The sequence below is a fragment of the Chelonia mydas genome, chromosome 14 (genome assembly GCF_015237465.2).
Source record: "Chelonia mydas isolate rCheMyd1 chromosome 14, rCheMyd1.pri.v2, whole genome shotgun sequence".
In the NCBI taxonomy this organism is placed as follows: domain Eukaryota; kingdom Metazoa; phylum Chordata; order Testudines; family Cheloniidae; genus Chelonia; species Chelonia mydas.
Genome location: NC_051254.2, coordinates 36,950,590 through 36,964,262, shown reverse-complemented (window position 1 = coordinate 36,964,262; position 13,673 = coordinate 36,950,590). Strand labels below are relative to the sequence as shown.

Below are 13,673 nucleotides of genomic sequence, written 5' to 3'. Positions count from 1 at the left end.
AAAAAGAAAAGGAGTACTTGTGGAACCTTAGAGACTAACCAATTTATTTGAGCATAAGCTTTTGTGAGCTACAGCTCACTTCATCGTATGACAATATAAAGGTAAACATATGTAAACAAAGGTAAACTACTATAGTTACCATCTTCTTCCAGATCTTTAACAATCAAAGTTTACATTTTAAAGTTCTAGTCTATATAACGTTGAATGGCCCTAATTACCATTTCCACACTTTTCAAACATGTCTCTAAAAGCTGAATCTGGATCAATTATTCTGCAAGTTTCTTAACTCTTTCTGGCCGTGTGTCACAGAAGTTTAGATCCTGTGTGGATTCTCCCATGTTTAATGAGGTGTGATCTCTGTGTGAAACTTTTCCCACAAGCCAAGCACTTATGGGGTCTCTCTCCTGTGTGGATTGCCTGATGTGTAACAAGGGCTGATCTGTTTGTGAAACTTTTCCCACAATCCAAGCAATTATGGGGTCTCTCTCCTGTGTGGATCCTCTGATGTGTTATAAGATATGATCTCTGTGTGAAACTTTTCCCACAGTCTAAGCACTTATGGGGTCTCTCTCCTGTGTGGATTGCCTGATGTTTAATAAGGTCTGACCTCCATATGAAACTCTTTCCACAGTCCAAGCACTTATGGGGTCTCTCTCCTGTGTGGATTGCCTGATGCTTAAAAAGGTCTGACCTCCATATAAAATTTTTTACACAGTCTAAGCACTTATGAGGGCTCTCTCCTGTGTGGATTGCCTGATGATTAACAAGGGCTGAGGTATTTCTGAAACTTTTCCCACAGTCCAAGCACTTATGGGGTCTGTATCCTGTGTGGATTACCTGATGTTTAATAAGGTCTGACCTCTGTATGAAACTTTTCCCACAGTCTAAACACTTATGGGGTCTCTCTCCTGTGTGGACTGCCTGATGTTTAACAAGGTCTGACCTCTGTACGAAACTTTTCCCACACTCCAAGCACTTATAGAGTCTCTCTCCTGTGTGGATTACCTGATGTTTAACAAGGTCTGACCTCGATATGAAACTTTTTCCACAATCTAAGCACTTATGGGGTCTCTCTCCTGTGTGGATTGCCTGATGCCTAAAAAGGGCTGATCTGTCTCTGAAACTTTTTCCACAGTCTAAGCACTTATGGGGTCTCTCTCCTGTATGGACTGACTGATGTTTAACAAGGTCAGACCTCTGTATGAAACTTTTCTCACAGTCTAAGCACTTATGGGGTCTCTCTCCTGTGTGGATTGCCAGATGTTTAACAAGGTCTGACCTACGTATAAAACTTTTCTCACAGTCCAAGCACTTATGGGGTCTCACTCCTGTGTGGATTGCCTGATGTTTAACAAGGTCTGACCTCCATAGGAAACTTTTTCCACAGTCTAAGCACTTATGGGGTCTCTCTCCTGTGTGGATTGCCAGATGCTGAACAAGGGCTGATCTCCATGTGAAACTTTTCCCACAGTCTAAGCACTTATGGGGTCTTTCTCCTGTGTGGATTGCCTGATGTTTAACAAGGTCTGACCTCTGTATGAAACTTTTTCCACAGTCTAAGCATTTATGGGGTCTCTCTCGTGTTTGGCTTATCTGGTGTGTAATTAGTGCTAACTTCCAATTCAAACATTTCCCGCACTGAAGGGATTGATAGGGTTTCTCTCCCGTGTGGCTTCTCTTATGGCTATTGAGGTCTGAGCGGTTATTGAAGCTTTCTCCACAGTCCAAGCATTGAAGGGGTTTCTGTCCAGTATGGATTGTCTGATGTGTCACAAAGTGTGATCTCAGAATGAATCTTTTCCCACTTTCGAGGCACTGATAGGGTTCTTCTTCCTTGGGATTTGTCTGCTGGGCTGTGGGATCCCTGTCTCCTCCCCAGCATTTATTGGATTCATCCACTTTCTTCTTTGGGTAGTTTCCCAGCAGCCTCTCTGACCTGTGCCAATTTCCCCAGGCTTCTCCCTCTTCCAAGCACTGGGAAAAATTCCCTTCAGCTCTTCCCACAAACGTCCCCTGTGGTTCCACTTTCCCAGGAACGTGCTCATGATGATTCCCCTCCTCCTCCTCACTCCCTCGCTCATCACCTGCTGGGAGACAATCCAGACAGGAATCATTGTGCTGGGGAGAAAGAGGAATAGCACCGAGGGAAAACCCAACACGCTAATGCTGCGAAGGCTGAGCAATTGGATTCTGCCTCCAAATCCCCCCCAAACACTCACAGGGAAGGAGAGACGGGAAGGAAACTCATGCAGCTAAGAGGACGGGTGGAGAGCCATGAGCGATATCTGCTGACTCCAGCCCTGCTCTGGGGGAGGTAAGGAAGAACTCAGGGCTTTTACTCACACCACATTTTTGGGATTCTCAACATTTTCCTTCATTAGCCAGATGGTTTCTATGTCAAGTCCTCACCTGGATGGGCGCCTCTTGAGATCTCTCTTTCCTCCGAGGCCTGGAGATCGGACACCCACGGCTCTTCCCCTCGTTCTAGCTGGGTGATCAGCTCAGGTTTGGGAATAGGAAACCCTGCGCAGGGGGTGAAATCAGACCAGATCAGGGTGCATGGAGGATCGAGAGAGTGTCTCACACGGCAGCTGTGGATTATAGAACCCATTCCCCTTCAATCTAACTGACCAGGGAAGAACTTGACCAGAGTCAGCAATGGAGGCCCTACATTTTCTAATAACCGAGGGGACGGGAATCCCTTACCCAGCGAGGTCACCGTCTCGTAGTTCTCCTGCATGACGTCCCTGTAGAGGGCTCTCTGAGCGGGGTCCAGCAGAGCCCCCTGCCCCTGGGTGAAATACACAGCCACCTCCTCAAAGGTCACCGGCATCTGAAACAACAACAATCCCCCACTCAGGACCTGCTGCCCCAGCCACAATCCCACTAGTCACGGGAAAGGAAGAAAAAAAAAAAAAAATCTCGGAAGCTCTGGGAGGACCAGAGTAGCAGAATCCCACCCCCACCCTGCTCAGAGCAGCCAGGACCCTTCAGGGGCTGGGGAGAAGGTGAGAGCTGCTTGTCCCCTCCAGCACACGGAGTCTTCTCATTTCCCACCCGCCTGCCAGCCACAGGCTGACACGGGAAGCAGAGCTCTGAGCTGGGGACAGGGACAGGATTCCTGACAGCTTCCCTTCGTATTTCACAGCAGCCTCTGGCTTGTGGGTTCAGACTCCAGCACTGGAAGTCTGGAAAATGTTCCCAGCCCTGCCCAAGGGGGTTGTGTCCTGTTTGAGAAATGGGGGAATGCCCCCCCCGATCTGTGGCTCTGCTTCATCCTGTGTCTTTCCTGCCCCTCCCCCTCTACAACACGCCCCCTGCAGCTCCCTGAAAATCCCCTACCTGAGCTGGCTCCATCACAACCATTTCCCTTCCCTGTCCCCTGGAAGTCCGGACGATCTGCAGCGAAATCTGGACGTGATTCCTCAGCCTGTCAGAGAGAGAGGGGTGATGGGGCGAGGTTACAGAAGCGACGTGAGTCCATTTCACACCCCGATTCCCTCCAGGCTTCCTCCCCCCAGTCACATGCTCTGGACTCTGCCATGCTGCCAGGTCAGGCCCCTCCCAGCAGAACTAAATCCACCGGGGACACTTTTAAATCCTCCCAGTAAGAGCATCCCTGCGTCAAATGCTGGAAAAAGAGCAGAATCAAAAGAGCCACTTTGGGGGGTTCCCCATGACATTATCATGTAACCCCCTGTAGTTACTCCCCATCTCCCCTGGTAGTGCGGTGTTCAGCAGAGTCAGCACCTGGCTTTTCTTCTCTCAGCTCCTCCCCTTCTTCCCAGGAGAGTCAGTCTGCCCCGGGGGGTGCAGGGAATGGATCCAGACAGGTCTGGGACCTGTGAACCACCCTCCCCACTTCTTGCTCCTGCTGCCCCTTCCAATCTCTCCACTCTCCCTTTTTATCTTCTTCCCTCGCCCTGGGAGAACTGCTGACTGCCCCATTGACGTGGGCCTTTGCTCTCATTAGGCAGATCTGCCACTGACACTGCTAACAGGGGTTTGAACCTGGCAGTGTCCATGGGGGCAGCAGCTCTGGGACTTGCAGACACACAGGGAGCCCCCTCCCCACGTAGGCCAAACTCCCAGCAGGTCCTGGAAAGGGGCCCTTTGTGAAAAGTCACTTTCCTGCCCAGCCTCAACCCTGTCCCCCAGGTGTCTCCATCACCTGCAGCTCTGGCTGAGAAGCTGGTGTCAGCAGAGCCGGGGGCTGCCCCAGGGGCTGGTTCCAGCCACTGGAGAAAGTCCCCACCTAGGCTGGGCACAGAGGGGCTTTAACAGACGTCTCTCCTCTGCTGGGTAAGAAGCAGCATCTCAATCTGGAGTCCCCGGTTGAAATGGAGGAGGCAGGAGCTTCTGACCCAGGGAGCTCAACTCCAGAGCGCTGATAACATGAGCAGCAAGAGACGCACACACCAGCCTCCTCCTCTTCCTTAGCAATAACCGGAGCCCTTTGGTGGCAGCAGATAAGGATGAGTCTCCCTGGCCTGCCCCTGCAGCCCCCAGGGACAGGCAGGCAGAGGCTGATCTTTTTCACTAGGAGGGTGGTGAAGCACTGGAACGGGTTACCTAAGGAGGTGGTGGAATCTCCATCCTTAGAGGTTTTTAAGGTCAGGCTTGACAGAGCCCTGGCTGAGACCATTTAGTTCGGGATTGGTCCTGCTTTGAGGAGCGGGATGGACTAGATACCTCCTGAGGTTCCTTCCAACCCTGAGATTCTATGATCTCATTGGCCCATCCACACTCACCTCCTGCCAGAGCTAGCAGTGACTAGGGTCTGACAATGGGTCTGGCTGAGATCTGAGTCCTGCATGGAAATCAGACCAGGGCCTCGAGCAGCCCCAAACACTCAGGAGACAGACCCCAACATCACGAGTGTGTCTTTTTTATTTTTAAATCAAATCATAAATTGGAAGCAGGGTGTGTGGGGCGGGGAGGAGGTGGCCTGTGGATATTTTCCTTGTCGCTTCTGATTCCTGAGGGGACAGTCTCCTCACCTCACATGCTTGTTTGACCAGTTCCAGGAAAAAAATTGCCCACTGGCTGCTGGGTGGGGAAGTCCTTCACCCTCTCCTATCTCCTGGGGCAGGGGAGCTGCCCTTGTATCTCTCCCCACCCCTCTGCCTTCTCCCTCCCCCAGCCAGTCTGCACTTGCTCTCACCTTCTCCCTCCAGCCTCCCCTCCTCACATCCCCCCTTTCCCTCACAGTGCCCCCCCATCACATCTTCCCTCTATTTCATCCTCATTCCCCTCAGCCCAATAATTCTCCTCCTACAGCCTGACTCTCCTGCATTGACCCATCCTCCCTGCCCCCCATCCTGCCCCCTGCATTCCCATCACCCATCTCCTGTCACCTAATGCATCCCTGTTCCCCCCTTCTGCCCACACATCCCAGTGCACCTCTTTAGCCTCCTCCCCCTGCAGCCTGGGTGTAAACGGGAGGCACAGCTCCACAGAGGGTGGGGGTAAACGTCCCTCTTACCTTCCCTCCAAGCAGTGCCCTCCTTGGGAGCAGGGGCTAAGGCCTGGGAAGGGGGTCCTGCCTAGGCTGGGGTTACTGCACTGGGAGAGGCTCCTGGGGAGCAGCGGGAATGTTCCTGCCTTACAATATAAACCTCTCCTGTCTGCAGCCAGGGATTTTGCCAGGAATGGGGAATAACTGCGATTCACTTCCTGCTGCTGGGAATGAGGGACCCCACTGATTACTCCCACATCACTCCAGCTCCTTTTGGGCCCTAGCCATAAACCCATTCAAGTGAAACCTCCCTGCCCCAGACCCTGCCCCTCAGAGCTTCCACATCCCTTGACCACAGCACTATGGGGGCATCATCCATAAAAGCCACCAAGTCAATGGGAGAAAAGAAAGGAGACATTCTGATCCCAGGAAGGGGGGAGAAGGGGCATGTCTGTGGAAACCCATGATTGTTCCAGAGAGTCCCCAGTATCAACCAGGATTCAGGGGTGAAGGGGTCCTGGTCCTAAAGAGGCTGCCCACAACATTAGGGGACACATTTCACGGTGACACTGACTGTGTGTGTGATTCGCTCTGGGAAGAGATTGGTTCAGGCAGCAGTTTGTCAGAGATGGTCTCTGGTCTCCACACGAGGCTCGCTGGCGAGCAGCTACTCCTGGGGGAGCTTTGCACGATTGCACGCATGCATAATGAATGAGCCATGCATATTTTTAATTTTTTGGGAAGAAAAAGCTTCTGTAAAAATGTTGATGCAGTTCCATCTTTTGCCCATCAGAGGGCGCTGTGGCACAAGAAGAGCAGCAGCTCCCAGCAGAAAATAACTTCTGCAGTTCCACCTTTTTCCCACCAGAGGGCATGGTGGTAATATAACACAGCAGCAGCTCCCAGCCAGCTTGGGAAGAGAGAAAGTCTCAGGCCAGGTCAGGAGACAGGGGTTATGGGGAAACAGACAGCGTGGCATGCTGGAGGGGAGCTGGGGGGTCAGACAGGGGCTCATAAGGGCTAGTGGGAGAGGAAAGAGTGGGGCCAGGGGGTGAATGGTAGTGGAGGCAAAGGGCCTCAGAGGGGAGGGAGATGCAGGTGCACATGGTGATGGGGGAGGCGGTGCAGAGCTACATAGGGACAGAGGGTGACTGAGTGGGGGCACAGACACACATGGGGATGGGGAGAGGGTACAGGGACACCTAAGGACAAGGAAGTGGCTGGGTGGGGGCACAGAGCCACATGGGGATGGGGGAGGTGGGTGTCTGAGTGGGGGTAGAGGGACACATGTGGACGGGGGTGCAAGGACACATGGCCGGGGCAGGAACAGATGGGGACGGGGCAGATGTGCCTGACTGAATGGGAGAGGCTAGGGGTCAGCCAGGATCTGCATGGGGGAAGCTCCCTAACAATCCCACCCCGCCTCCCAAAAAAACCTGTTCCATGCTTTACCCACCCGTACCCCCAAACGCTCCAAGTTCACACCCAGGCTCCTTTCCAGCAATTTACTTCTCTCTCCCTCAGCTCCTCCATTACCCCTTACTCCCCCAAACCTTTACATTGCTTCTGAGGGGCATGGGAAATATGGTTCTGTATGTAGTTTCAAGAAATTATTACTCAGAGTTCTGCATTAATATGCCTAGTGAGGAATCTATTTGTCAAAAAACATTTCCTGAATCTTTTTGTTCTCTGTATTGTTACAGACGTACCTGCAGACTGGTATTTTGAAATAAATTCCCAAAATAATTGAAACTGGTGTGATTATATTCTGTTATTTTGGTGAATAAAATATGCAGAATTTTGCATAATTTTAAAATATTGTGCTCAGAATTTTTAATTTTTTGGCGCAGAATTTCCCCAGGAGTAACTAGTTCTGGACCTAATATACAGTGCTGTCTCCCCTAACTCGGGCAACAAAGTTGTTATTTGTCAGTGCTTTGCAGCCAAGTTCCCTCTGGTGATTCGCAGGGCCAGATTAACCCATCACCGGGCTCTAGAGAAAACCCCCTTATGTCTGCCCCAGCCACAGTGCCGCTTATGGAGCTGTCCCTGCTAGGCCACTGGGGTTATTTGTAGGACCACATTAACCCATCACGGGGCTGTTGGCAAAACCTCTCACATCTACCGCACCGCCACGGCTCCCCTCTGGCGTTACAGCACAAAACTGCAGCCAGCACAATTTCCTAGCGGTAGCCGTTACCGACATCGAGGTCCAGATGTCCCAGAGAAGTTAGCAGAGCGCATGCTCAAAGGCAGAAACTAAAGTTCCCCAGGTAATATTTACCATGATAATATAGCTGCTGCTGAGTGAGCTTTGGCACCTAGGATGTTCGTCAGGAGTTTTGTACGTCTCCGTGGAGCCTAAACTGAGATGTAGGCACCTAATCCCAGATTTATGTGTTTAGCCTGGGGTTTGGGTGCCTACGTGCCATTGTGAATCCAGCCCTCAGTCTCTGTAATGTGGCCACATGTAGAGGAAGCACCTGGGTTCATCGGATGTGAAGAACGTCAGGGTCTCCTTCCTTTTACAACGCTACAGTCAGTGTTGTCAGCAAATGCATCCCACACAGCAGCCACAAGTATGCTCTTGCGCTGAGCAGCCCACTGATATCCCAGAGTGTGACAAACTGGGAATGTTCTTAATGTTTTCTCAGAATACTGTGTACCTCAGTTTCCCCAATGTGTTCCTCAAGCATCAAGGTGGTGGGACACGGGTGTGTGATCATTGTGGAGACCCCTAGAGGGCAGGGGTGACTGCAGACTGGCTGCCTGGGCACAGAAAATGGCTGAACACTCTGTATCCTCATAAGTGGTGGCTGGAACCCGTCCTCTGCAAGGAGCCAGGCAAAGGTGTTGGAGAACAAAGAGAGAGGGGGAGGCCAGGTGACCTGTTTGCCCAGGAAAGAGAGAAAGCATGGAGGAGGGCAGCTGGGTGTGACTGAGGCTGGGCAGCTGGAAGCGGGTCAGTGTCCTGGTTTGGGACTCAGTGGGGAGAGTCCAGGGCTCTGGATCCCCCCCAAGATGGACTTTGCTGAATGATCCTGATTTCTGTGCTAACAAGCTCTGTTCTGTGCTGTGTTCCCAACGACTAACAAACCCTTCTGTTTTCCAAGCTGGCTGGGAGTCACTGCTGACTGCAGAGCTGGGGTGCACGGCCCCTTTAAGGGGCACGGTGTAAGGCTTCCCCAGGTGTCTCATCCAGGTGGACTCCCTGCCGGGAGCTCAGGTGTGACAGGGGTGCTGAACGCTCCAATGTCCGACCCAGGAGGTGCTGAAGCTGAGGAGGCTTCTTGCCCTGGTGCCAGTGTGCCCTGAGGGGAGACACACCGCACTAGAGTCCTGCCTGGCTTCATTCAGAGCAGTCCCAGAGCACCGAGACTGGGACTCCATGACGCAGGGCTGTCTTAAACACAGATCTCCCCTCCAAGCTCTGATTGCCTCAACTATCAGGTGAATAAAGAGGGAGCGGCCTGCCGGGTGGACATCCTATACAGCTTTGGAAACAAATACAGAGCATGTCTAGTAACTACAGCCACAGCCTATTTCTGGATGCTTCTGATGTTTTATGTGAGCTGAAAATACTTTTGCTATGTCTGTCAGGGTGCGTCCTCACACCTATCGCAGCCATAGACTCACCAATATAATCATCCTCATCTAATACAGGGGTAACAGACAATGCTGTCTAAGGCCTGGTCTACACTGGGGGTTGGGGATCGATCTAAGATATGCAACTTCCGCTGCAAGAATAGCGTAGCTGAAGTTGACGTATCTTAGATCGACTTAGAATCACTTACTTCGCATCCTCGCGGCGCGGGATCGACGGCCGCCGCTCCCCCGTCGACACCACTTCCACCTCTCGCCGTCGTGGAGTTCTGGAGTCGACGGCAGAGCGATCCCCGATAGATCGATCACTACCCGCTGATCCGGCGGGTAGCGTAGACATACCCTAAGTCACATTTTCCTGGCAGTGCCTAGTTAGTAAGAGATAAAATTTGTATAGCATGTGGTGAGCAAGCATCTAAAGGCTGAGATCAAAGAGGAATCTTTACATTTTAAAGCACCAAAACCATGAATCAGCTGGTTCATTCTCATGGGACAAGAGTGCCCCCACTTCATCTAAGTTTCTTATAAAGGGGATCCCTGCACAGCAGGATGTACCATCACTACCCGGCCTTTATTCTCCTGCTCAGGGCAGATGTTCTAACCTGCGCAGGGCAGGGATCACTTTACATTTCAACCTTAAAATTTCAATAAATGGGTTGTCAGGCCAAAACTGTGAAATATCGTAACGATGTTCCTACATAGGGAAAGGCTCAGGAAAGGTGGGATGAGTGCCTCACTCCTTCTCTTTGGACTTGAAAAATCTAACGTGGGTTACACCTGGATGATACAAAACTTTTTAAATGTTCAAGACAGATCAAAGGCCTGATAATTATCAGAATTTGGGGGAAGGTCTCCCGCACTTGTCTGTGGTGACCCTGACTGCCACTGTCAAAATTAAGGCCACCTTAATTCTGAATGAGAGCGTCCACACAGGGGTTTACGGTGCTGGGATTTATGTGCATTAACTTCAGCTCTTTAGTGTCTCTCGCAGCACTGGCGTGCGACCACACTCACATTTCAAAGCGCCGCTGTGGGAGTGCTCCCACGGCAGGGCTTTGCAGTTTTGAGTGTAGCCATCCCCTTAGTGTCAGACCATGCAGACAAGCCCTCAATAAGTAAAGGGAAGGGAATAAGGGAAATTGGGGGGAGGGGGTGGAATCCCCTGCTAATTCCTTTAGTTTTAAGTGCTTCAACTGGTTTTCCATGATGCCCTCACAAATGGGCGCAGACATTCAGACGCAGCACCTGACACAGGAGCAGGAGGAGTAGCCACACAATGTATCAGAGTTTTCAGCCCATCAACAATAATGGTTCATTTAACATCGGAGTCAGCAGTATAGTCTGTGTCTATAAGACAATGGGTGTTTATACCATGGGGCAACTGATCTGCATTAGCTGTCCCACTGTGAAAACATAAAGGAGGTAAGACATTTTAGTTTCACCAAAAGGTAAACTAGGTGAGGTCAGCACGGTGTCCTCCTGCCTCACCAATGCAAAGGAGAAACAGAAGAATTTGTTTTAAATTTTTTTTGACTTTGGCTGTAATCAGTACACGTGTCAGAATGAAGAACATTCCTGGAATGTATCACAACAAAAAATGTAGCACCCATAAAAGGCTGTGAACTTAAAATAGGTCATTAGTATACAAAATGCTGTAGAAAAATCAACATCAATGCATACAATAAATGACGTCATAGAAAAGTAAAATGTGCATTTCATTCAAGTGTGTGCGGAATGGGGTGTTACTTACAGAAAAACGGTTTTTAAATCAACTGTCAGCTGCAAGTGGTGGTGGTGAATCACATGTTTTGGGAAGTGCAAAATGGCATCTGCTGTTACAGGACTGTACAGCCATTCTAGGTATATGGACCCTTTGGAGGGGTAGCAGTAAACGTGTGAAGCGAGGGCACCCTAAAGGCTCAGACTCCAAAAGATAAATAAAAGGAAAACAAAATTTATTTTTTTCTTTATTTAAATTCTAGACTGTTGGGTGCATAACTCACGGGGTTTGAACTCTTGGGGCTGTCAGTCGATCTTGGGCTTGTATATCTATGCTTAGTAAAAAATACCATAGAAATTTCCTTTTTAGAAGCAATTTATATCAGACACTCTAAGGCCCCTAAGGACAGAATTTTAAAAGGATTTTGGCCACTAGTGGCATATTGCAAAGTATCTAGGTGCCTTGAACCTTGAAAATTCTGGCCGTTAGTGAATATTAGGGAACCAAGTTCTTTACACAAATGGGACATGGGATAAAGCACAAGGGTGCTGGACAGAGAGAGACAGTAATTAGCTAAGGCAAGCCCCATCGGTGGATCAAAGCAAACTGGAGGAGTTTTGAGACCAGCCCATGAAATCAGTCAGCACTGAACTCAAATTACAATATTGCAATAGAAACAGGAAATGTTACAGTGTCACCGTGAGATGTGACTGCTGAAGCTATGAGCAACTATTAATATTTTCCATGATTATTTGCCTTTAAAAATATGAATTCCATGGCACAATGACGTCCACCCACACAACGTTAATGAAGTTTAGGATGAAGAGCTCAGAGTAATAAAAATACTGTTTTTAAAGGTAAATAATTTACAGGAGTGAAACTCCATAGACTGGATTCCCAGGGGAGTCAAACGCAGGGGAATAGGCACAGTGGCAAGGGCTTGGCTACACTTGCGAGTTACAGCACAATAAAGGAGACCCAGGCGCACTAGCTCACTCCTCGTCCACACTGGCAAGGCATGTAGAGCGCTCTGACTCTGTGGCTACAGCGCTGCTCGTACTCCACCTCGGCGAGTGGAATAACGTTTGCTGCACCCCGCTGGAGCGCCGCAGCGCCAGTGTGGACCAGGTGTTGCATTACTGCGCTCTGATCAGCCTCCAGAAACGTCCCATAATCCCCTTAAGTCAAGTGGCCTCTCTTGTCATTGTTTTTGAATCACTGTAGGAATGCGGATATGCCCTGTGAAAGCTCCGTTTCTGACAGCCGGCTGCTTCTCTGCTCCGAGACAAAGCAGCCATTAGTGTGGAATGCTGTGTGAGAGAGAGCGAGGCGGGGGCGGAGGGGGGTCTGCTGCTGTCTGAACTTACACGACAGCCTGCTGACTGCTCTCAGACTCCCCAAAACCCACTCTCTCTCCCCCCACATACACACAACACAGTCCCTGTCACACTCCACCCCCCCACACCCCATTTGAAAAGCAGGTTGCAGCCATTTGCATGCTGGGATAGCTGCCCACAATGCACCGCTCCCAATGCCGCTGCAAGTGCTGCAAATGTGGCCACGCCAGTGGGCTGGCAGCTGTCAGTGTGGACAGACTGCAGCGCTTTCCCTACTGCGCTCTCCGAGGGCTGGTTTAACTCAAAGCGCTCTACACCGGCCAGTGTAGCCAAGCCCTAAGACACACTGATGACGCGCTGGGCGGCTTTAAGCAAACATATAAACTGTGAACCGGATTCTTTTAAACACTAAAAACAAGTGTGACAATTATTGGGGGGGGGGGCGGGGGTCTGTAAATATTTTCCTGGATCAAGCCTCCTTTAGCAGCTCAGTAACATCGTATACGGGAGGTCCAGGCTCTGCGCTGCACTGGGCCTTTAAGGACACGGCCCTGGGAAATGGGAGCTGAGATCCTGTCAAAAGGGGGAGGAAAAGCCCCTCTGCCCCACCCCCTTGTTTTTGCAACCACTGCAGCTGGCTCATTCCATGGGGGCTTTTACTCCTCTGTCCCCACCTACCAGTCCTGGGTTACCCCCTCTGCCCTGTCTGGCACTGCTTGTACCCCGGCTCTCACTCCGATCTGTCGTCCCCGGCCCCCCGTCCCCGTCTGGCTGCCCCAGCCCCAGGCCGGCTCCCCCCCCGCCCCGCACACACCGGGGGCTGGCGGCAGCTTTCCCGGGCCCGGGGCAGGGAATCGCAGCCGGCTCCGCGGGGAGCAGCCCGGGGCCAAACCCGCCCCCTGCAGCCCGGGGGTGACGGGGGGGGGCGGGTCTCTCTTACCTTCCCTCCGAGCGGGGCCCCCCGGGGCAGGGCCGGGCCGGGAAGGGGCCCTGGCCGGGCTGGGGGCTCTGCCCTGGGAGAGGCTCCCGGGGAGCAGCGGGCAGGGCCCGGCTGGAGGTTCCCCTCTCCCGGCTGCAGCCCGGGCTCCGGGCTCCCAGCACCAGCCGCCGGGGCTCGGGGATCTCGCCGGGAGCCGGAGTCCCCGCAGCGGCTGCGAGTCACTTCCTGCGGCCGGGCCTGAGCCCCGCGATCCTCTCACCCAGCTCCTCCTGGGTCCTAGCGATAAACCCATCGCTCTGCAGATCCCTGCCCCACAACCTGCCTCTTGCGGGCCCCACCTCCCCTGGGCTCGAGCAGCTTCTCCCCACATTAAGGGGGCATCGTGCATAGAAGCCACCCTGTTAGTGACTGGACAGAACGGATCCATCCAGACCCCAGGGAGGGGGGAGAAGGGGCGTTTCTAATGGAGACTGGGGATTGTTCCAGAGAGTCCCCAATATCCTCAAGCATGCGGGGGTGAGAGGTCCTGGTCCTAGAGAGGCTGCCCAGAGCCCTAGCAGCAGGGGACACATTTCTCGGAGACACTGACTCTGTGTGAGACCTCACCCTAGACAT

At 51.8% G+C, this 13,673-nt stretch overlaps 3 protein-coding genes across 3 annotated transcripts in view; 1 reads left to right on the top strand and 2 right to left on the bottom strand.

The window, feature by feature from the left end:
- The window catches only part of LOC102936186 (butyrophilin-like protein 2), a 1,677,894-nt gene that overhangs the window by 770,888 nt on the left and 893,333 nt on the right, over positions 1 to 13,673 (top strand).
- Positions 1 to 13,673, bottom strand: part of LOC114020220 (butyrophilin subfamily 1 member A1) — a 1,361,724-nt gene that overhangs the window by 678,963 nt on the left and 669,088 nt on the right.
- LOC119567750 (zinc finger protein 34-like) lies at positions 1,006 to 13,282 on the bottom strand. Its single transcript, XM_043528124.1, has 6 exons — positions 13,059 to 13,282; positions 9,253 to 9,429; positions 3,343 to 3,430; positions 2,707 to 2,833; positions 2,410 to 2,523; positions 1,006 to 2,118 (listed from the first exon to the last, which is right to left on the bottom strand). The coding sequence occupies exons 2-6, from the start codon at positions 9,399 to 9,401 to the stop codon at positions 2,111 to 2,113; spliced, it is 486 nt and encodes a 161-aa protein (XP_043384059.1). The 5' UTR covers positions 9,402 to 9,429; positions 13,059 to 13,282; the 3' UTR covers positions 1,006 to 2,110.

Excerpts from the sequence above, each read along its gene's own strand:
- LOC119567750 (XM_043528124.1), bottom strand. The coding sequence starts at position 9,401 with ATGTCTACGCTACCCGCCGGATCAGCGGGTAGTGATCGATCTATCGGG. Across the intron at positions 2,834-3,342 it reads TTGTGATGGAGCCAGCTCAG|ATGCCGGTGACCTTTGAGGA; the intron begins GTAGGGGATTTT and ends TTGTTGTTTCAG. Across the intron at positions 2,524-2,706 it reads CGAGACGGTGACCTCGCTGG|GGTTTCCTATTCCCAAACCT; the intron begins GTAAGGGATTCC and ends CCCCCTGCGCAG.